The sequence below is a fragment of the Molothrus ater genome, chromosome 1, assembly GCF_012460135.2.
Source record: "Molothrus ater isolate BHLD 08-10-18 breed brown headed cowbird chromosome 1, BPBGC_Mater_1.1, whole genome shotgun sequence".
Classification (NCBI taxonomy): domain Eukaryota; kingdom Metazoa; phylum Chordata; class Aves; order Passeriformes; family Icteridae; genus Molothrus; species Molothrus ater.
Genome location: NC_050478.2, coordinates 28935031 through 28960155, shown reverse-complemented (window position 1 = coordinate 28960155; position 25125 = coordinate 28935031). Strand labels below are relative to the sequence as shown.

Sequence of the window (25125 nt, the reverse complement as noted above, 5' to 3'; positions counted from 1 at the left end):
GAACACAGGCTTTTTGATTATGGCATTGGCAAATAGTATTACTTTTTTCATTTAAAATGTTGGTATGTTTGAATTTCTGCTCTCAATCCTAAATTCCTTATCAGAAAAGTTTACTTTCAGTTTCAAATGTGAAGGTTTTGTCTTTTTGTGGTAGAGAATTTTTAATGTTATGGTTTGAATGTTCCCTTAGGCAAAGTAGTGAAGGACAAATATAAAACACCCAAATGCATTTTTTTTCCAATCTCATGCTTTTTGAGCCCCAGTGCATGTTTTTTTTTAATATTAAAGTTGGCAGTACTGCTGTTTCAAATTGGTATGCACTATTAAATAAGAAATAATAAAATTGGTATTCTCTCAAAAAATCTTTTATCCTTCCAGAGAATAGAAACCTCTTATCTGATCAATAATGTGGAAGATAACCAAACCCTACATTTCCATTAAATGTAAGGCATTTCTGATTCATAGATGATCTTTTTGTTTTGTGTTTCTGGCACAATGGTGTCTTGTTCCATGACAGGGGTTTCGCATTGCTGTAGAAATAATAATAATGACAACAAGAATGTTCCTATAAAAATGAAAAATTTTTTGCTGATGTGACTATCTAGTCAGTTGCACTTCGAATTTGGAAAATGCATTCTTAAAATTATGCTCATAAATTATGCTCAAAGTCACTGCATTTGTTTGAAGGTGTATACCTAGGTAGTTATGAAATTGTTTCCAGCCTATGGGATGCAGAGCATGGCTGAGTACTGCTCCGATTTGAGAGGGACTTCAAACTTCTGGTATGCTTTGAGGAAGTAACAACAGACTAAATGATGTATCAGGCAACCCTGATGTGTGCACAGCTTTGCCACGCAGCCCTGGGGAGCTGATGTGCACTAGCAGTGCTAGTTTGCCATCTTGGACTATACTGTATACACATTCTACTCTGCCATGAGCTAGTCTGTACTTTTCCTCTACACATTCTTCTATTACTCTGTGCTCCTATAAGTTTAGTCAAATCTCAGCCCTTCTGGGGAGGCATCTGGGTGAGTTATTTGTGAGTTCAGAAACAGGAAACGGCCACAGTTTTCCCTTGAGCTCTCCCACAGAAGTCTTTGTGCAACAGTTTGGAAACAAGGCAGGTCTGGGCTTGAGTTTGGGATTGAGCTCGCATGTAAGAGATGCTATTGATGTAAAAACAGACTATTGTGCAGTTAGAAGTCACTTAGATCTTAGGAACATATGGCAGTTTGATTGATGTAAGTTACATCAATTCATCTTTAACATTATATCTTCTGTAATTTTGTATAATTAATTTGAACTGATTATTTTGCACTTCAAGAAGACATCAAAGAATGGTAGGTAACTTCAGAGCACTAGTTCACAAAGATTTAAATTGGGAAGTTGTGTCATCTTTCTGTTTTTAAGTTTGCTTAAAGTATCATTTGTGCAGAGGTTTAACACCCGAAAGAATGATGCATGAATTTCAAATTAATGTTATTTCTGGTAGGAAGCCAAAAGAGGTTACATATTTGCCAGAAAATAACTTCTCGTATTTATTTAGATATATAATGCAAAATCATTACATACTTTCAGGTTTCTTGCTAATAATAGAGGAATATCTTTGGATGTCCTAGGTCCCTCTTGTGCTGTCTATAATGAGTGATTTTTAAACTTTTTTTTTAATGAAACAGTAAAGTGTATTTTGTTTTTCTTTGTTTATTTTGCTTTTTTTAAGTAATTTTCAGACCTTGAGAGAGACTTAGAAAGTAATTTCCCAAAGGAGACGCTTTGCAACTTTAAAACTTTATAAAGTTTCAAACAAACTGCAGATACATGTATTGGGAAATCTTCAGAAATTATCTGACATTCGTAACTACTGAAGAACCAAAAGAAAATTGAATCTATGGAAAAATACTGTTTTCTGTTTGACTTAAAAATTAGAGCTGATGAATAACATTCCACAAGTGATTTCACAACTCTCTGTCAATTTACAGTGTTTGGACTTTTCAGTATTGTACCCCATGTTTGTCCCTGTGCTTTTGCAGGCACAAACAGCTGCTCCAGGAGAGCAGGCTGGTGGAGAATATGCCAGGTAGGCCCTCCTTGCCTTGAACATGGAGGCTTTTATAGATAGTTCATACTGGCACTACAGCACTATCCAGCTGCAGCTTGCAAACAGAGATGTCTGCTGTATAGGAATGCACAAGCAAGCATTAATGCTGATAGAAACCGCTAGATCTATATCTCTCTTTGCTGACACGTGAGCTTGGAACAATATGACATAGTCCTCCCTCAGCCTAGACAGCTCACTGAGCTTGACAAGGACTCTAATAGAACACAAGCAGTTCTGCATTGTAAGGTTTTTGATGGAAAACATAAAAGTACTGCTCTGTCCAACCTTTCTGAACGTGCTAGAAAAATGACAGATTGTCAAAATTAAGTGCCATGTTCTTCACATGAAAACAAAGCAAACATGAAGAAAGCTTTTAGCGATAGGCATAGGTTTAGTTCAGACTATTTTTCCAGCGTTCAACAAGTTCTTTCAAAATGTGCTTTTCTTTTCTCTAAACCCTGCAGGATAAATAGCTTTATTAAAGAAATGGCTGTAAAATCCAGGCTGAATTAAGACACATATATTAAAAGAGCGAGCTATGGATGTTGACTTTTGAAGCCCTTTGATTATGTCAATAACCGAAATATACTTTAAATCTTGTGGCTATGAGAAAAAGTTTGAAAACCTGGCCTGGTATAAGCAATACTATTTATCTCATTGTCTATTGGCAGCTTGAAACAATTATTTGAAGTGTGAATTATCCCATTTTCACTTCACAAACTAAAAACCATGAGGAAGGAAAACTGCCATACATGGCGATACCTGCATATGAATTTTCCAAGTTCTTCATTTTTCTACTCTTTAATCTAAAATTGACTTTCTTCTGTAAATCATTTTTTTTTCTTGTTCTTCTTTCTAGGTTTACCTTTTATATTTTTATTTCTGTTTTATAACATATTAGTGTTAAATATTATAAATTAAAATCTCTGTTTCTAATCTTTAAATTAAGGTTTAAATAATATGCCTTTGTTAAAAAGGAATCAGGCCTTGGAATATTTTTATGTCCCATTAGGCATTTTTAGGAAAATCTAAGGCCTGTCTTAGTTGTCAGAGAAGCTGCCAGGTTTTATTGACATACTAATAATCCAGAATGGGAAAATTTGCAATGAGTACGTCCTTTTAGATGAATGCTGCGCACCCTTGAGATGTCTGGTTACGTAACATAGACATTTAGGGACTGTAATTCAAAGGAAACAGCAGCAGCAAGACAGAAGTCTGGCTCTGATAGTAAAAAAGCAGAGGTTTGTGTGCCTATGTTGGAAAAGGAACAGTAGGTCACTTTATAGTTTTATTCATACTGCTCTTAATCCAAATGTTTGCTTTTCCTGCTCTAAGGGTTGTTCTTTTCCTTCTGCTCTTTGTATTGGTGCTTGATTATATCTTATCTGAGTCTTTTGTTTGCAGCTAATCCAAGTTAGATGATAGTGAGAACTGCAAATATTTTGCCATTATAATCATCATCATAAATCATAGGCCATAAGATCTGCCTTGTGTTTAGAGGAATCAGCTTTTTTATTGACTGTCTTCCATAATTAATAGCACTTTACTTTGTAAATCAAATTAGCCCACTTTTTCTATAAAGATTTAGTGTGAGATCATTTTTTAGAACGTTAAATGACCTTGACAAAAACAAGGGATCAATAACACGTTGATTAGCAGATTGTTTTCTGTAATATTGGATGGTTATCGTGTTGTTAGTTTTTCCTGTTGTACGACCTGTAGAGGTTGAAGGTCATTGATACCTCCTGGTAATTCTGTTTTCCCCAAGTGGCTGATTCTACTCTTGTCTAACACTGATGGATTCTCTTAGGCATGTGTGTAGTTTTTTAGATATACAAAGGGCCTTGCTGTCTTGATTCCCAATTCTGCTCATAGTGACAGAGCTGTTAAATATCCTGGACTTCAGGTCTCTCCCATGTCTGTGCCCAGATCCTAGGGGCACAGGACAAGTCAGCTGCAAGGCAACCAGTTTTCTCAGGTTTTTGCAGTCTGGCCTTGAAAATCTAAGAGGATGGAGGCTGTACAACCTTTGTAGGCAAACTGTTCTTATGCCTGTCTATTGAAAAAAAAATCGTGTGTCCTATCAGATCTTCTTTCAATTTATGCCCTCTTTTTCTTTGCGTCCTACACCATTGTGAGGAGCCTGGATCAGTTCTGTGGGCACCAGCAGGCTGTTGTTTGTTTCCCTGCCTCTTCTCCAGGCTGAACCAAGCCCAGCACCTTCTATATCTGTTCACAAAGAACAAATACACCAGCCCCAGCCAGCTTGATGGCTTCTGCTGGACACTCTGAACTTTTTCTCCTTTGATAGCAGGACTGCCTGTGCTCTCTTCTTCACCAATGAGGTTACTTGGATCCTCTCCTCTCATTGCTCCTTACCAGCTCTTTATGTTTATTTGATTGGCCTTCATTCAGGTAACATAAAGCAGAACTCCTTGTGTCGGGAGCCCATGGCTACTCAAATTTTGACACACAGCGTCCCAGGGGGAGTATGTGGCCAGGACACTGCATTGCATTCAGCAGAGCCTTTAATGCCAAAAGAAAGTCATGTTCCCAGCTATGAAAACTTTAGTCACTTGAAAGCAAAAGCCTGCCACATGACCTGCACAAGCACCTTATTCCAAGGCCATGTCATGTAATTGAGAAATTGTTTCAGAGGAGCAATGTTAGCAAATTAGGAAGTCTGTCAAGATAAATAGCATGCTTCCCATTTTCCCCCATGTTAAAATCACCTCTCTTGGCTACATGTCCCTCAGTGCTTTAAGGCTGTCAGGATTGGCTGTGCAGCTCTAGCCAGCCCCCTAGGAGCACACTGCTGGTCTCATAGAATAAATGCCACTCTCTCAAATTCTCTATGTGCAGCAAAGAAAAACAGGTGCATCTTGAAGTTGGGCTACCTTGAGTCTTTGCAGTAGGAAAAATGTCTACTTTTAAACAATTTCCATCAGGATGATTTGTTGTCACTGCTTCTGAAAACTTTTAGCTCTCGTAATGCTCCTGTTCTATTGATGCCATGGTGCTTTCTGTTCATTGGTGAGAGTCGTGATTTTCTCTTTTATCTGTAACACAAAATTTCCATTCATATGTTGATCAACTGAAAATGCTGATCAGCTCTGAACAGTCAATCCTTTATTTGAACTTTTAACTATGGGTAATTTTGGGTGTCTTGTGACACCTCACCAGTGAAGTTTTGAAAAGATGTTGCATTCCGGAGTCTTGGAATTTGGGTAAAACATTCTGCTGTAGACCTGAATGACTGCTGGAACAGGTAAGTGAAGAACTAAGAGAATGTTTATACAGAGATCATTTTCTTAACATTTAAAAATAACCAAATTAATTTATTTTTTCATTTGCTCTCTGGCTAAATCCAAAGGAAAAAAGGGTTTTACAAATATGCATTATACAAAGGGAAGAAGAATGCTAAAATCAGATTCAAGAGTGCATTATGCTAGTGCCATGAAAGATCAAGTCTGAGACCCTGACCTCATTGAAACGCGCAAATTTGATTTTTGAATTAGCAAGGTCCGATTTCATTCCAGATACAAGATGTTAGGGTGTAAGTTCGCATACTAGTTATTAGGATATGAAAGTATTAAAATTGAACAAAATAATGCAGATTTTGTAGAGGATTTAGATTTTTTGTAGAGCATTAAATAAGTGTGAGATAAGGATATAGAACTGAACACAGAAGATACTATATCTAAGAGATATCTTAAAGGTTTTAGTTTCTTAAACAGGATTTATGTTTCAGTTTTTAACATAACAGGAGATTAAAAGTATATTGACTGGAAGGAGTCTGTAATATGCTAGATGAAAGACAAAATTAATTTTATTTTGTTTCCAATACTTTCTTATAGGTGTGTTATTCAGTACAAGTCTACACAAGCTAATTCATAGAAATAATTGCTATTACATAATTTTATACCCAGTTTATTCAGATTTTAGTTATTTCTTACAGTGGAGCATAATGTCTTTGTGAGAAAGCTGTAAGAAAACATGAAAAGAGAATGTTAAGTAATACTGGAGAAATGTCAGCAGTTGTGTGGGTAAATTGTTTTAAAAATAGCTAAATGGAGGGTCAAATATCTAGAAAACACAGAGGTAGGTCATATGGAGAATGATGAACTTTTATTTTAGAGAACAATGACTTAGCAAAGTACTAGACAGTCATGCCTGATAATGAGCTGAACAGGAGCTTTTGAGAGTGATTCTGTAATTTGAAGATGAGATAAGGGCTTTGGCTTTATGAACAGGGCAGTGAGATGTAGGAAGGTGATTCTTTAAAATTCATGTGGTGTTCATGAGAATAGTGCTGTTTTATGCAATCCTAATGCCCAGTCTTTAAAAGACTATTGAAATTGTAAAGGTTTCTGAAAAAGCTGCAAAATTACTTAAAGAAAGAAATTGTTAAAGGAAAACACACAAAACAGTTGAATACTAGTCATCCATCATAAAAAGAAGATGAAATTATGAGATGACCATAGCAAGTATCTGCATGAGATCTTACTCATTTGTAAAAATTTTAAGTTTTGTTTGTTTTAGTAGATGAAGGTATTCAAAGGTACAGAAGCTGCAAGTAGGTAGATCTGATCTAAGAATGAAGAACACAAATGCTTATCAGTCAACATAATGAGCTGGTGAAAGCATTGTCTCACAAGTCAATGCCATTACAGTTCCATGAGAACAAACAGAACGAGGGGAACAGAATCCCACACTAACAATACCAAGTGCAAACAAATAAATGCTCCTAGAATATCAGTTGCATCACTTGAGGATAATCCCCAAGTCCTATGAAAAATAGAGATATTTCTTTATGATTTATTACTTGCATACTAAAAGAGTGAGTACAAGAACCAACATTTGTGAAGAATTCTGGAAGGACATCTTCTGGGATGCTTTTGCAGGCTACTCCATTCTATGGCTTTGATCTCTGACTTGTCTTTCCACCAGACCTTTTTCTCTGCCAAAGATTAGTGACATTCAGAAGACCTTAAAGCTCCATTTTTACAGTGTATAAGCATTATTTCACACGATATTAACAGATATTTTCAAAGTAACGTGTACTTACGAACTTAAGTTCTATTGATTTTCACTATAGTGCTGTGTGGAGTGGTTTAAAAATTTCACCAAACCAAGTGAATTGCTTTAGAACAGAGCAGAGCTGTCCCCAGAGCTTGGGAACTCTGGGTGCTCCCCAGCTGTCACCTAGTGGTGATCCCAGTACCAACAGCAGCTCACTGAAAACTAAAGCTGCATCTTGGGAATTTCCAAAGTCATAAAGTTTCATTTGTCCTTCTGTATAGCACTGCTGTTTGAACTTAACCTCCAAATTTAGAAGATCCATTTTAAAGATCAATTCCTTAATCTTTATTTAGGACTCTGTCAGCTCTCCTTTTGATTTGAAGACTGTCACTCACCTAAATGAGGTTGAAATCCAGATAGGCAATTCTGAAAGAAAAAAAGCATGGTATAAAAAGTGTTATAGAAGCTATTGCTCTTCAAACCCCTTGACTGAACAGTAGTTCCCATCCTTTTTTTTTGTTGCATTCTTCCTAATAATTCTTGAATTAGAGAAAAGAACTTGTGACTGTTGAGGCTGTGATTTTTACAAATATTCCTGAGTATGAGGCCTTAGATAAAAAGCAGCACATTCCCCAGCAGATAACACTCTTCATGTGCATAATTTACAGTACAGAACTAGTCATAGAAGCTAGTAGGTAGTAAGTGGGTTTTTTAATACTCAGATAATCTACAGCATAGTTGCTAGCTTTTTTTTTTTTTAATTTTCCATGTAGAAGCTGTAAAATTAATGTTATATTTGTCATGCTGTGATGGAATGTATATGTTTATCAGACAAAATGTGCATACACAGTAAAATAGAGTGCTAGGATCTGAGGCTGTAACTCTTTCTGGCTGAGAGCAGAGTGTGGTCCTGTGATCAGAGAGTGGAGCCTTTTAAAACTTCAGTGTTTAAAAATGAGAGAGATTTCTTGTGCACTTCTAGGTAGAGGGAGGGAAAATCCTTTTAGTCCAGCAAACATCTGGTAGCTCAAGAATGATAAAAAAGTACTGATTGGTTCTGACAGCTGCCTGCTTTGTAGTGGTATTTAACCAGAAATATTTGAAACAGATTGATATGAATAATGAAAGATTGCATGATGTATGACACAAATAAACTTTACCACAATTTAACTCATTAACAAAGAAACAGTGTTACATAGGGAAAAATCCTTATTTACTGTTTAACTCCTTTGTGATATTTCATTTTTAATAACCTGACAACAAATCAGGTTTTTTATAATAATTTTCTCCATCAGGTATTGCAAGTATTTCATTGTGAAATAGGGTGAATGGGATGTCATTGTCCTTTAACAAGTGCTGCTGATGGATGTGGTCCATTTAAATGTACAACAGAGAGCTGAACTAGATAATGAACTTATTATTACTCTCTGAGGATTACAGGTTAGTCCCAAAGGAGTGCAGTAAGCTAGAGAAAATCCATATCTACTGGCTAAACAATAGCCAGAGGGCTGACTGGAGATATTGATTTACTTTCTAGGCCATTTAGACCTTAATGGTGGAGAAAAGCTGAAGTGCTGTTTACTTTTCTGCCAGAATCGACCAAACAACCAGTCCATTTTTTAAAGACTTTTGATTGATTTCGCTTAGAGGAATTATAGGTGATTTATTTTTAAGCTGAAAGCAACTCGTAAATATCTCCCACTACACAGGTTCCATGAGAGTAAATGTTAAGTGGAAATGCTTACTGAGAAATACTTTGCTGCAAATCAATGTGAGCAGGTAATACTCCTTGATAGGAGCAGTCAGGTGTTGGGCACCTTTCTCAAGCGTGGTCAAGCCTCTGGTTGTGCTGTGTGAGACACAGCATTTTTAAAAGACTTAACTTTTGTGAAGGGGTATGAATCTGATTGCTTGGCTGAATTTGTGCCAGCTGTACCCTGCTGACTTAGAAAAGGGCCATGGCTCTGGCAGTGTAAGTGGTGCTCAAGGTCAGTGTGAGCAGCTTTAATATTTGATGGATGAAAACAGTAATTTATCATGTGACAATTGCCCATGATACTTCATACTCAGAGCAAATTGAGCTCTAGCTCTAAGAAACAACTCAGAGAAAAAGCAAGCTAGGATGCTGGGATTAAGTATTTTCAAAGTCAGGAAAGCTTAAAAAATGCTCCTGAGCATACTGCCACATATAGAGACACATCTAAAGAAAATTATATGATTTTTATTTCCTATTTACCTGTCTGGAAAAAGTCATAGGTTTATACAGATGTTTGTCAAGTGTATTAGGGCTGTAATTGTACAAAATGTCTTGCCAAAAACATTCTTTGAAATGTTCTCATGCAACTTACAAGAGCAGAGCTGGTATGTTGATAATACTCCTGTTTAGAGGTAAAGCCACAATTTTATATTAATTCCAAACAATCGGTTTATAGCTACTACTTAGTAAAATTGTGCAGGGACATCTTTTTGAAGTCCACTTGCAAAGATAAGACCTTTCCTTAGAAAGCATTGCTTGGTTCTGCTTTAACAGAATAGTCTCTGTTTATTGGAAACAGTACTGTTATAACTAAATAGGCTTGGCTTTTTTCCTCCTCCTTCCCCTTCTCTGAAGGGAGTTAGACTTGGTTAATAGGCTGCTTATATTGTAACACAGAAACATGTTCCTGTTACTTGAAAACTAGAATTACAGTCAGCTCTAGGCATCTCACAGAAATGTGGAAATAGGCATCTTTTAAATCTGGAAGTTACATTTCAAATGCTACATGAGTTTTATGCCACGTCTCCTACCAGCTAAGTCCTTAACTCTATGCTGAGACATCTGATCCAGCCTTCACACCGTGCTACACAGCTGAAAACTGAGGGGAAGAAATATTCAAGTATCTTCCCATTCTCTGGGAAAATCCCTGAGCAACAGAAAAATAGCATTATTGTGAGGTAAAGGTCATTAGGACTTCGCACCAAGATAATAATTTTTACTGCCTCTGAGCTTGTGAACTGATGCCCAGGAACTATGGAAAAGCTAAGAATTTCAGTGTGTACTTCATCCTAGTTCTGCAATATACACAAAAATGAAAAATGGTGGATTAATGTGTGTTCCCTGTTGAAAAACCAAAAAAGTTTGATAGAACTTATTTTTTATTTTAAGTATGTGTTTTGTAGTCAGCACACTAAGCTCTAATGTAAGAATTTAGTACATGGTTTTGTGAAGTCCTAAGCAGAAAATTTTACAGGCTTCTTCATATATGATTTCTTTAGGCTTTTTTGTTTGTTAAGATTTGAAAAATTTCACTTGCCCTTTACTTTTCCTCAGCCTTAAAAAGTTTATGGCAGAATACATTTTGCAGACCTGAGATACTAGGCTTTTAGGCTTTAATGCACTCTTAAAATTCATTTTTTTGAAAGAAAGACAAGCCTCCAAGCTAGCTTCTGTGACTTTATACAAGTGTCAGTGAAAGTTTTAGCTACAGTTCTCCTGTAACTACAGCAAACTGTGATTTTTACAGCATTTTGTGTGCTGATAATATGAAATTAGTTATTGAGTATTTATGGTTCAAAAAAAGCTGTGCAGCTGATGTTTTCTGTATGTCAAATAACATGAAATGATTTAAAAAATATGCCTATTTAATATAAGCTTTTCTGTTTATTTTGTCATTGGCAGTTGGTTTTTGTTGTTAACTTTTTGAATTAAATCTATAGAATGATTGAACTAGAATGAATTATAGATTAGATATATTTTAACTTTCATTTAAGAGTCAGTTGATCTGGCTTACCTAGTTAGCTAGAAAAGTATATCTCACCTAAAATTATGAAATTTTATACTGAAATAGACTCCAAATTATGCAAATTTGAAGAAATCAGATCAATGCCCCCAAATGACAGTATTGTCATTCCCTGTATTCAATTTCCTTAACAAGTTTAAGTCCTAAAGTATTACTGAATTTAAAGCACAAAATTATTACTTCCATTTTTTTCAGAAGATGAAAAGCAGTGAGTAAGGATGAGGTTCAAAGATATCTAAATCTGGGAGGTTTTTGTTGGGTTTAGATTTTTTTTTCTTCTTTGCAAGTGAAGTGCATTAGGAAAGAAAACAACAGCTGGTAGCATGGAGCTGTGAGAGATTTTTAAAAGCTGGGGTGAAGTAATGATTAGAAATGCAATATGGAGCTGTAGTGTAAAAAGTAAAATCAAAGGCACTGAACTAGACAAATATAATTTAGGCAGAAGCACAGGTCTAATTACTAGGCTTGAGAGCTTAGAATTATCACCCATAAAGGTTGATTCCTCACCAATTCTCTTAGTGCAGAAAAGAATCCTAGTAGACCTTGGCGCTAAATTTATGACTCTTGTAGCATATGACTATAAGAAATTAGAAAGGCAGATTTTCAAAGTGAGCTTTGTGTATATTCCTGTCAAAAGGGTCTGTATAGACTTCTTCAAAGTGAAATGTATATAATCACAAGGACATTCCATGACAAGCATATAAAGAAATATTTTACAGATTTATTTTAAATATGCTTTAGAAAAATTAATTGATTTCTGCTTGTTTACATGTATTTTGAATTTTAGTAGAGCATAGGAGTAAAGAATAAGTGGTCTTACCATGAACATAAAATAGATGAAATGATTACATGCTGGGTATGGAAATGTTATTTGCTGATAATCCAAAAGAGTTTTTGGAGGAACAATCCTTGGTTACACTGCTTTGTACAGAGGAACAAAACCACTATACTCTTTCAGCTTTACTCTCTGCCTGGCAACCTGCCTTGTCCTTTAAGGTGCTGTTCAATGTAGAAAGTTTTCTAAATTTTTATTGTGAAGGATAAGATGGTAAGTAATTATAGTAGTAGAATTTATTATTTATACAGCTACCATGTGCATTTTCAATGCTAAGTCCTGATTTCTACTAAGTAAAGACCTTCTGTCACACTAAAAATGCATTCTGAAGTCTCTGCACATTTACAGAACAGCATTTTTAACCACAGCTGATGACTGCGTTCAATCTTTAGGGGAAAAAAGTTGCCTAAAAATATAGACTCACAAATATAGCATTAATCATAATATTTTCAGGTTTTTAAAATATCAGTGGCCTTTTAAAAGCAAAACTCATTCCATCCTACTCTACAAAATAGAAAGTAATGTACAGTTATTTAACAACTATGAACTTTTTTTTCCACAAAGAGAATGAAGCTTGTTCCACATGTTTCACCTGCCTGTTGTCTCTTGCACCTGAGATCCAGCAAAGCAGGTAGCAGAGTGTCCATGCATTTCCCCAAAAGAAAGACAGGTTCTATGCCTATTTTAAAATTCCTTGAAGGTAAGACTAGAGATAAGGCACAGCTTGTGTTAGTTTTTTAATTGAATATGCTACAGGGAACACAGGTGGGTTGGGTTCAGATCTTGGATTCCTCTGTGCTTAGCTAGGAAAATCCATAGCTATAAGAGTACTTAGATGCATCTAAATACTTGCAAGGATATGTTGGGTAAATTCTCTTTCAGCAAGTAAAGTGAGAAATAATGAGACTTCCTTTATGTTGAAGGGCTTGGGAGGCCTGTCTTTATCTAGATTTAGTGTTTTGAAACAAGATAGGTTTTCAGTTTCAGATTAGAGACCTTAATCTAGGACTCAGAAGTGTCTACCCACATATGAACTAGATGTCAGTGCTTTCACTATAGTCAGTGGAGAAGCAGTTATTTCTCTCATGGAAGCCTGGAGAGAAATTCTGCTGACTTAGGCCTGGTAAATCACAACTTCAGTTTCATTGAGTAGATGTCTTGTCTTGGAGGGAAATAGTTTCTTCCTACTTCACAGGCAGACAAATGCATTGACATGCTGAAGTGTGGTGTTAAACTAAATCCCAGGCAAGCCACCTCCTCCTTAGAGGTGAAGTTCTCATAGGGGTGGAATCAGATGATACTTGAAATGGGTAAGGCTTCCTAAACTCATAAACCAGCTCTTTAGTAGAAAAATAAATTTTTAACTCCTCTGAATCTCAGTCAGAGAGGCAGAGTTCGATCTGTAAAGGTTTAAACCTGTAAGGTTTAAATATTTCTGGAGGAATAATAAGGAGAAAAAGAACTACACAGTCTTTCTCCTGTGTGGTCACAGAAGAGGTGCTCATTGTTTGCCTTACCACATTTGATGGTTTACTTCTTTTTCTTTTTACCTAGTCTTCTCATTGTGTCCTACTTGGGAATGGTATAAAGCATGGTGCTTCAAGTGTTTTATGGTAATGGAAGGATTTTTTTTGGCAGGAATCAAATAGGAAGTATTGAGATACTTTAGTTTTTCAGTGAGTTAAAGTATCGGCTAGAGAAAAAGATTATTTAATTACATACCATCCTCTGCTTTACAGGGAAACAGCACTGGTTTGTATGATTATTAGTTTGCTAGTTTTCTAAAACAAAATTACCATCTTGCATATGAAGCACCCAATGAGGAGTTCCTCCTTCAAACCTGTCCCTGAACCTCTGAAATATCTTACATGCACTACTTAGTGTACCTAGTGTCATGTCTGTTTTTACATATCCATATGAGTGGGCGAGGGAAAGGAATATTGTTTTTTTCCTCTGATGTAATAAAAAGATAAAATGTGGAGGTCTGTGTTCTTGCTCTGAGATAGTGTAATACATACAGAGAGGGCTTTTTTTGTGGGGTTTTTTGCCTTTTTTTTTACTTTTGTTCAATGAGCTTTGTTGATTCTCTAGTATGACCAAGGCTGGTAAATGTGGAAATGTTCATAGACTTTATTTTTGTTCATGATAAAAAACCTCTTGAGATTAATGAGTCATTGGTGCCTCAGCATCTGCTCCCAAGACTGAAGAATATGGGAAAGAAACTGAAGAGAAATATAAGCATAAAAATACGTAAAATGTTAAGAGCAGAAATCTTCATGATGGTGAATGGACATGAAGGATTTAAGAAATGTAAAAGAAATGTTTATTTAGGGGAGCAAAATGACAGATTAAATCACAGCTATAATGGAGACATTATAGACATTTTTTTAGGTGAATATTTTGAGAAACTTGATTATATTTTGGGTATACCAATCAGTTTGTTAAAACAATATATTCAAAAACAAGCATCAGAAATCCGTATTTAAAACAGATATTACTGTCACAGACCAGAAACAGTACCATCTTTCATGAAGAAATATCTTGTAAACTATGTCAGTCAGGTATCACAATTTTTTATAATATCTAGGTTTCATAACAGTTGCTGTAGGTTAACTTCCAGTAATTAGTCTCAGTTGAGTAAGCCACTTTTCTGTGTCTCTGGAGAGAATACTTTTTATTTTCCTCATTAACCTCTTGTTGCATATTGCCACAAAGCAACCTAAGGCACAACTCAAAAGTTCCTCCTGTATTATAGCACCTAGCACACGCTCCAAAGATCTTAAAATTTTTAGGGTGTGTTGTTTATATTTCAATATAGAAATTTTTACTTGTATTTTAGGATAAAATATTCCTTCATATGGATGTTAATATAAGGTTCTCTGCTGGAGTCTAAAGTGTAAGGAGAGTATGCAAGAAAGGCATCATAATAAAACAACAACAGGTTTCATAGCACTTAAGATTGGGGCTTGTGTGTATGATTATCAACCTGGTGTTGCTCTTGTGGTTTTTTGTTTTGTTTTGGTTTGGTTTTTTTGGTTTTTTGTGGTAACCCTAGCAGAGTGAGCACTTCTGGTTGGTCTACTGTTTCTCTCAGAAACCTGAACAAATTACATTCTGATCTGAAGCTCAACAAAATCAGGAAACAGTGCACAGGCCTCCAGTGAATTCATTGCACATTTTGTCTGCAAATATACAGAAAACAGATGATATTTGGGAACATCAGTACCTGTCTGAAGTGTGTGAATTGACTGGTATTCAGAAGTGTCTGTACAAATATTTCAATCCAAATGGATAGTTGTAGCCCAAGACAAGAAGTGGTTTCCTTTCTCCCCCTCCATTAATGCCCCTGTGGAGATGAAAGTTTAATTCAGCTATTTGTAAACCTAGACTTTATCACTGAGAATTAATTCCTGTTCATAAAATTAGAATTATTTTGCTATTTTTCTCTATGCATCCCTTGAAATTTATCCACATTAAATGTCATTACATTTTTATACCCCAATCACTAAGTATTGCAAGACCCTTTTGCAACTTTTCATGAATTAGTTTACTACTGAAAATGGTCAGAGCAAGGTGTCCAGGAATGGTTTCTTGGCCAGATATGAGAGCAGAGTTGAAGACAGGACCAGAACTGAATAGACAAGGGCAAGGGATGAAATTACAGCTGGAAGGAGCTGCAGAGAGTTTTGAGAAAATTGGGCAAAGAACTGGAAAAATGGGGACAGGCAGGTGGGCAGTGGAGGTTGCAGCCCAGCTGCATGGACAAAACTGTTATACAGTGCAAAACTGTTATAAAGCATAACAGAAAAAGGAGTCAAATTCAGCTTTGCAGCAGTAGAACTGACAAATGTTAGGGAAAATGATCTCACAGTATTACTTAGTGGTATAAGTACTTATGGGGTAGCTTTTCAACCATGGGTAGTATAATTTTATGATATGTGAAAATGTTATTTATTGTGTAAAACTAGAACTGGTCTATGATGATTTTAGCTTTTCTACAGTTATCTGTATGGCCTCTGCTTATGCTCTGTGCCATAGGAGATTAACACTTAGATTTGCCAGAAGTACAGTTGATAATGGAAAAAGGAAAAAAATTGACAAAGATGTCTCTATTAAAATCATGCCAGTCACACATAAATCTCTTATGGATGTGCATCTCCACTGGCTATTTCCTTACCTTTGCGTATGATTCATTATAAAGAAGAACAGGAATTATATGATTGTTAAGACAGAAGTAGAAAGAAAAGAACATTAGAAAAAGTCATACATTCTTATTAATATATATTATGTGCTGCAATGAAATCATTTTTACCTAAGTATAAAATTACCTAGATAATAGATTTATGAACTGTGAGAAAAGATGGAAAATATGTTGTCTGTTTAAAACTACTGTGAGAGACCTGGTAAAAATATTATATTGAATTTTAGAAAACATTGAATATCTTTTAGCAACTGAAATTTTATTCATTTTATACATACTCATTGTATTGAGTATGTAATTCAATAATATCCAATGTATACAGATATTTCTATCACCAGAAATACAAAGTGCAATCTCTATGATATATAATATGCCATAAATTTTTACTTCACAGAATGAATTAGTTTGTAAAATACCTCTGAGATAATCAGATTATCAAGTCCAACTTATGACCAAGCTAGGACATGGTACTAAATGCCATGTCCAGTCATTCCTTAATCACCCATTCTGTGAAGAAATTCTCCCTAATGTCCAACAGCTTGACAGAGGTCCTCTTGTCCTGTTACTTGTTGCCTGGGAAAAGACACTGAACCCCCTTTCCCCCACCCCCCAGCTACACCCTCCTTTCAGGCAGTGTGGAAAGCAATAAGGTCTCCCCTAAGCCTTCTTTGCTCCACGCTAAACAACCCCAGCTCCCTCAGCTACTCCTCTCACAACTTGTGTTCCAAACCCTTCATAGCTTTGTTGCCTTTCCCTGGACTTGCTCCTCAATGTCCTTCCTGACTTGAGGGGCCCAGAGCTGGACACAGCATCTGAGGTGTGGTCTCACCAGTACTGAGTACAGGGCAAGAATTTCATCCCTGCTCCTGTTGGCCACGTTGTTCCTGATACAGGCAAGATGCCTTTGGCCTTCTTGGCCACCTGGGCACACTGCATTCAGCGGCTGCATTCAGCCACACTTGTTCAGCAACTGTTGACCAGCAGCCCCAGGTCCTTTTCTGCTGGGCCATTTTCTGGCAATTCTGCCCCCAGGCTGTTGCACTGCATGGGGTTGTTGTGGCCAAAGTGAAGGACCTGGCTCTTGGTCTTGTTGAGCCTCACACTGTTGGTCTTGGCCCATCAGTCCAGTCTGTCCAGGTCCCTCTGTAGAGCCTTCCTGCACTCCAGCAGATCAGAACAGCAACCCAGCTTGGTGTTGTCTGCTGATTTGCTAATGGTATTCTCAAGCCTCTCATCCAAATCAATAAAGGTAATAGGTGGGACTAGGCCCAACACTGATCCCTGGGGAACATCACTAATGATGGGATGTTGGCTGAATGTGGCACCATTCACCATCAGTGTCTGGGCCCTGCCATTCAGCCAGCTCAGCTCAGAGAAGAGTGAGTCTGTCACTTGTTCTTGGATGTATGTCTTGCAGGCTGGGACTCATTAAACCAACATCAGCAACTTCAGACACACTTTAGTGAGCTTGTTTTTCCCAAAGAGACTTTTTTTCCCCCCATACATTGGGAATCACTTTCAGTTTTCTTTCTGGTGTAAGTATTCACAAATTGAATGAAAATCATAGAATGTTTTGGGTTGGAAGGGACCTTTAAAGATCTTCTTGTTCTGACCCCACTGCCATGGGCAGGGACACCTTCTACTAGACCAGTTGCTCAAAGCCCCATCCAACCAGGCCTTGAACACTGCCAGGAATGGGGGATCCACAGCTTCTCTGTGCATCCTGTTATAGTGTCTCACCACCCTCATCATAAAAGAATACTTCTTTGTGTCTAATCTGAATGTAGTGGTTTTCAATTTGATAGAATTATAAATAATAATAGAGCTAGATTATTCCCAGCTGTATACTACATGGAATTTATACTATCCTCTGTCGTGTCTGGTAGTAATAACCAATGTCAGTGACAAAATATTGGAAGAGATGTTCAGCTTTTCTGTCCATCATGACGTTTCTTATACTCCTAGTTTCATTTTTAGACCTTATTATCTGTATTGTCAACCTTAAGAAATATGTGTTTTTATGTAGGTCTCCTTTAGGATTATTTTTTTTCTTCTCTTCTGTACTTTATCATCATACCTTTTTCAGTGCTGCATTTCAAAATTAAGTTCCTATCTTTTCCTCATTCCTCTCCTTTTTTCCCTTTGTACTGCTCACAGTTTCTCCTCTGTGGAAATATACCTCCATTTCAGCACACTTTTCTGGTATTTTTGGTTCCCTGCAGAGGTGGTTCTACACATTATTCCACATTTGCTTGGAACAAAAGAGTGAACAAGGGAGAAAAGGAAGGTAAAGAGACCTGTTCCTTTTAAATACATAACATGAGTCTGTGTCTCTGAGCACCTTCGAAACTTGTGGTGGATGAGATGATAAGCATCTACTCTTTATGGTTTCTTTGCTACTTTTTTTTTTCTGCCATAGAATTTTCTTTTTTAAATTCATTACATTCTGTACATTGTTGTTCATGAATGCTGCTCTTAGAATGGGAGCTTTATGCTGAAAATTCTATGAGTTTATGATAGAGATTGAGAATCAACTCTTGACACTCACTGACAAAGAAACAGTACTTTTGCAACAAAGGTGGAATAGTCTTTAAAAAGGTATTTTTGGAAAGCCGAGCTAAGAGATTATATTTTGAGGAAAAATATACTTTCTGGAGGAATTAAAGTTTTGCTTGTCCATGAGCAGACATTCTTACACAGATTTGTATTAGAGGTTACTTCCTGGCAGTGGACTTTTCAAGGAATTTACCTTGGAAGACTGAAGAATTCTAGTACTTTCCTGGGTAAAAAAATCTCTAGTATAGATTAAAGGATAAAAGTTGACAGAACTGGAGACAAAAATTAGTTGTTTCTCTGCCAAAGAATATAGCAAAATAAGCCTTCCCAGAGTCTATTTCCAAGTGGTCATAATATGATTAAATTCTGTATTTATTTTCATGCAGATGGCTAGAGGGATATTCTTGATGCAAGGCCGTTCTCATGCTAAGTTTTAAATCTCTGCTCAGAAAGTGTAGCTCTATTAAAACAGTTCAAAGTGTTTCGTTATCAAACACTCCTAATATAAGCAATTATACATGTTTTTAATCCAGTTGTTTTCAAAAATGGTCAAAGTATTTCAGCTGACATTTTACAAAAATAAAAGAAATTTTCTGATGCAGAAATTTTAGCTGAAGTCATTGAAGCTTGACACTGCATAAAGTGCAAATAAATAAAATAAATATAAACAGTAAATATAAGAAGTGTAAATAGGATGTGGTAGAAAGCGTGACAAACTTGCAAATGTAGCAATAAGCCCTTGCCCCAAGTGAAGACCGTAAATGCCAGAATAAGAATTTGTTACTGAAGTTAAAGGTACTCCTTTTATTGTGACCTTTTATTAGCAGCCCATAACTGATCTATTGTTCCACATGTTCTGACAGAGTGTTCATACTGCAGTGAAGTATAGATGCTCTTCAGGTGTTGAATAAAGTATTTACTATTTCCATATTTAGATACAGGACAATTTTTCAATGACATGCCTTGTAATTGCTTAATCAGAAAGGTTATATAAAATAGTTTTAGCAGTAGGGGGGGTTTCTGATTAACTGATAATGGAGCAAACCCATATCACAGACTATTTTGATTATTTTGCCTTGATTACCAAATATTAGTCTGAACTTTCCCAAGAAACATATCTAAGTTTCTAAGTCTGATATTTATCCACAGCATAGAAATACTGTAAGGAATGGCAGTATTAGCCCTTTTATAATGTTATTAGGACCTACCCCTGAAGGTGAGAATAACTGAGGTTCTTGTTAACAGATCCCTTGGTTAGATCAGAGTGAAATGACATGGAATGACCATTGTTTATGTATTCATGGATACTACCACCCATGGATCCAGTGATGAGATTTGATTGTTGCTTTATTGAAGTGATGTCCACAGTCTTGATCTGTCAGGGGTGAGGAAGCCCCTGAAACTTATAGTTCAGTGGGTTGATACATGCTCAGTTTCAGGTAGGAACATAAGGTACCTCTCCTGGGGTGGGAGTTTGACACTGTCTGTGGAAACACTGTGGATCATGTTCAGTCCTCTGGTGGAAGGCCCAAGAAAGGAGTCTGGGGGCACTTTGGGGATATTTGATGGTTTATGATATCTTCTAAGACATTACAGCTCCTTCTCACATCCACTTGGTTTAGCCAGTTATTCCAGAAGGAACAAATACCTTCAGGACTGTCCTGGTACTTCACCATGACCAGAGTTTTATGTCTGAGCAAGTTATGTAACTGAGGACATGGGCATGATAAAAAGCATTATCCCATACAGCAAGATCTTCTTACCAGCCTCTTCCCTTACTTGGCTCAAACCCCAGCTTGTTGCTAAACAGAAGGGTTTGTTGTGGTCCTCCTCTAGTGCTCACCCCCTCTGCACCTGTGCTGTTCTTAGGTTTCACCACTACACACCCAAAACCTCTCCTCCTGCCCTTTGGTTGGGGGATGCAAACCTGGCCTCAGCAAAGCACCTGCTGCTTTTGCAAATGGCCAATTGCATGAGTCATTAACCATTAACATTTCAGTCTCCCACAGCTGTTGTGCAAATTTATTTCATCACTGTTAATGATCATTCCACTTATCAGAACATTGACCAATACTTGAAAATGTGGAACACTGGCAGCATAGAAGGTGTTTAGGTTCTTGAAGTACAGTTTTGTTTTGTCCTTCCTACACCTGTAGGCTGTATATTTTGACATACTGTAATACAATAGCAAGATAGGTCAGGCTTTAATCATGATTGACGTTTTATTTAAATTTAAAGTCTTTCAAAGTTTAGATCAAAGCATGTGAAAAAACCCCAAAAAACCAAATTCTTTCTTGTAGAATAATCTATTCCCTTTCCTATTCCAGCAAAACCAGTGTTGGAAAGAAGGAGCAGACTTCGAACTTATTTTTGGTTATCTCCTTTTAAAAGCTGAGGAAAATCTAAATCATTTCCTCTGGGAGAGAGAAAATATACATGACAGCAGCCTGTGATTCAGTTTCATACAGTTTTAATGTGGCAAAATTGTCATTAAATATGTATTTGTTTAGCAATCTAAAATTTACTTTAATTGTGGAAGAAATTAGAGTGACCATGAGAATAGTTCATTAATCTTCTTTTTGCTGCTATATTGATAAGCAGATGAGCTTTACCTCTTTGAAAGAGGAATGCAAGTGGAAGATATGAACTAGAGGTTGGGGGTTTTTAATTATTAGAAAAATTGTAATATTTACTAGAATAATAAGACTTGTCTTGCTAAAAAAAATTCAGTATAATTTCTCTGGAGTTCTTTGTTTAACTCCATTTTGTATCTCTATGAAAAGTAATACAATCCTCTGTTCAATAAAAGATACAGTGCATTTGAATAAAACCACAAAATTTAATCTATTTCATGGCTTGTAAAGGAAATTGGTACATTATTTGAAAATGAAGCACAAAATTATTTGTATCTACATCTATCTTTGCATTTGAAAAGCTGTCAAGTAAGTTATCTCTCTATGCTTAAAAACAGACAGTCGACTAGAGAATGGAGAACAGGCTCACCAAACAGTTTTTGGCTTGATAGACTCTTATAGGTTATATTTAAATTACCAGAAATCAAAATCTCATCTGAAATATTTACTTAATCTTCAGTTATAAGATTCTACAAAATTTAGATTTATAGATGTAAATTTTCTAGTAATCCTTGAGTGCATTGACAGTGCTGGGTTTTTGTGTGGCTGAGCTCAAAATACCTGAATTTGCACAGTATGTTCTGAATGACTCAAAAAATATATGTCTCTTTTAACTTTGTGTAAGTCAAAGAGTTTTTTATATAGAGTGCTAATAAGTGAGTCAATTTAAAGCAGTCTTTTAAATAAGGAAGAAGAAAAGATTCTTCATTTGGGGTAAAAGTAACTGAATAGGAAAAAGAAAGATTATAAAGAGAAGATATATAGGCTTTTTTATCTTAATAATAGGATCAAAAGACATTACAAAGTAATGTTATGAATATTTACATCAAGGTTTTGTTGGTCTTGGTTTTTTGAGGTTTTTTGTTTGGGGATTTTGGTGAGGTTTTTTTTGGTGGCTTGTTTGTTTGGTTTGGGCTTTTAGTTTGGTATGAGGGGGTTGTTTATTTTTTGGTTGGTTGGTTGCAGGTTTTTTGTTTGTTTGTTTTTGTTATTGATCATCCCTATGTAGAAAGTAGTGGGAAAATAGAGGCATCCATATTTTCCAAAGGCACCCAATGGAAATTCAAGACTTAGTTCACATTTCTTTGGAAACAAAAGGTTTCTAAATTTCTTCATATATGTTGGTATAAATAAATCACTTGATCCCAGGTTGGTATGGCAGTGTGCTAGCTAAATGCAGGTAAAGGAGGAACATAGTTGGATCACTTCCATTCATAGACTTGAGAAATCTGGACCTGAATCAGGCCAGAGCCCTTCTGGTTGTTAGAGCTCCTTTGAGAAGATGCCATTTATCTGAGAGAAAGTTCTCAAAAATAGTTTCCAAATATTTTCAGATTGTCTGTGTAAAAACCTTTGGAAATTCCTGTAATTTTTTCCATCGGAAGCATGTCATTTCCTTATTGCTCTCTTCTCTTCCCAACTCTGTGTAGGCTGCCAGGTTGGACATCTTTACATCCTTCTGATGCTGCACCCAGGAGTTGCTGGCTCTTATACAAACAGGTTTTTGGAAATGGCCAGTACTGCAATACCTCTGCTTACTTCATGATTTTAAGAGTCATTAAGTAGATTTTAACAGCAATTAAGTAGTCTCTTACATGTAATTTGAAGTAATTAAAAGTAGGATTTGTACTTTTTACATGTTTTACAGTCATCTACATTTTTGTTTCATTCTTCTAGCTCATGCAGACTCTTGTTTTCAAGTTAGAAGCACAATATACTGTGCCTGTGTCAGAGAACAGTTTATACAAGTGGAGAAACTGTGTTCATATCTGATTCATAAGTGGGAATAATGAATTCTAATTCAGTATCTTTTGTTGTGGTTGTTTAGCTTCTTTTTTTTTGTTACAGAATAATAATTACTCATGGGAGTTCACAAAAAGTACACATGCTTGTTTGAAATGGTGCTGTTGGCGTCCTGATTGTATTTAACAGTATGCAATAAATCTGCTAAAACAGAAGTTCAGTCTTTATGTATTTAAAAAGAAAAGAGTGTAAATTGTGCCTGCTGTCATGATAAACTAAGCAATTTACTGGCATTTAATCCAGTTTTATTTTCCTCTGGAACCTCTTAATGAACTTCAAGATGCAGGTCTCATTGCCCATTTTAAATGTGTCTATGAGTGAATTACCTGGTAATACAGCTCTCCTTCTGCAAAATATCTAAAGATTGTTAGATCTGGAATTTTTATTTCCTTCTAGTATTTCATCTGTCGTCATCTACAATAGGCATTTGCCTTTACTTTTAACTAGCTTAAGGCAAACTACATTTTTTCTTGGCTCTTGTTCATGATGGGATTGCCCTGCTTGCACATTCTACTACTCTGCAGGATAAAGATGTTAACTGGGAATCAGAACTCATATAGTAGGTGTAAGACATGAGATAAAAATCGATACCTTTTTCTGAGGCATGTCACTGGTTAAGTGACAAAAAATATTCTGATAGTCACTGAAAAAGAAAAGTCAAAGGTACATTTGAACCTGTCAGTTCAACATATTCCTGTTATCCCTTTAGGGGATATCATACAACTTGACACCAACATTTAAGCTTTGAAAATTATGAGCTCATCTATTTCAAATGGGATGTCACATGTTCCCAAGCCTTTGCCATTACTTATAGTGGAAGACAGGATGATCACTTTTGTCACATATTGATAGTGAATAAGATCTTTCTTTTTTTCTTTTCTTTTTTTTTTTCTTGTTTCAGAATGAAGAACAAATTTTGGTATTTTGAATTTGGCACTTCGGAAACTTTCTCAGCCACCTGTAAGAAGCTGCATGAATCTGTAGAAATAGAAGTAAGAAACTAATTGTTGCCTTTATCCTTGAAATGTCACTAGTTTGGCTGAAATGCAGGGAGCAAGGGCGCAGAGTGCCTGAATCCAACAAGGCAAAGCAGTGCACATCCTTTCGACCCTATATTCCAAAATATTATTTTTATCATGTCTATTTGTAGTGCAGCCCTGCACACTGGAACAAAGTTCAGTTTGATGATTAGTGAAGTCTTAATACAGTAGACAAGGTCAAGAGGTGAAGTATAACATTAGAAATCAATAGGGAGTGTGGCTAGGTCAGGTGGAAAAATGAAAGACTGTTGGAGGGAGTGAGAGCTGCTGCAGGATTAAAATAAAAAAAAATAATCTTATTATTTCTAGGTCTCAAGGTTTTATAACCTTTAAAACTCAATTCCCTAAAATTGTACGTACTTTCCTGAATAAAGGTTAAAGAATATATGTATTTTTTGAATTATTCCCCTTCATTAAATAGCTTTTCTCTCTGCACAAGGGGTCATCTTTCCATTATACATTGAACATTAACTAAAAAGATACAGGATACTTACAGACAAAATGGGAATTTAAAATAATGTGCCACTGCCACTTTGATGGCTGCTAGAATAAGTGGCTGAATTACGTAAACTGTTTGGGCATCTGATGTTTATGAATAAGTACATGAAAAATGAGAAATGAGTGAAGATAAAAACCTGAGAATTTAGGTTAAATAATGAAATAATTTCTCAAGAGGATTATGGTGCTTTTCCTTTCCAGTAGTAATGAGAAACTGCATGTGTTGGGGGGTATTTGTATAGTAGCATGAGGCACTCAGAGAGGTCTGGTGGGAGCTATGAGTGTCCAGTCAAAGCCTCCTGAAGGGTGAATTCTAAAATGATCTGAAGGAACCATGTACCTGATAGCAGAACAGTAGTAGAGAATACTGAGACTGAAACTGTAAGACCAGCAGTGCCACACTTGCCTGTTATGCTGTTACGTTTCTCTTTGAAGTGAAAACCTGCTCCTCACGTGTTGGATTAAAATATAATAAAAATAAAACAAAACTCCACCAAAAGCCTAAAGAAAAAAAACTGAACAAAAAAATCACCCTTGCTTCCCAAGAGAGTGCTTCACATGCGTGAGTTTAAGGAAATGCAGCATGAAAAATATTTTCTTAGTTACTGGAAGAAATGCTTACCTGGTTTGATTAGATTTGAATAAACTGCAAGTTAAATG

The 25125-nt window shown here is 36.2% G+C and overlaps 1 protein-coding gene across 5 annotated transcripts in view; it reads left to right on the top strand.

Moving 5' to 3' along the window:
* DGKB (diacylglycerol kinase beta) overlaps nucleotides 1–25125 on the top strand; it is a 333031-nt gene that overhangs the window by 227252 nt on the left and 80654 nt on the right. For all 5 annotated transcript variants that reach the window (XM_036402463.2, XM_036402471.2, XM_036402486.2 and 2 more), the window contains one exon: nucleotides 23829–23919. In XM_036402463.2, the coding sequence (XP_036258356.1) occupies nucleotides 23829–23919 (91 nt within the window). The remainder of the gene's footprint in view (nucleotides 1–23828; nucleotides 23920–25125) is intronic.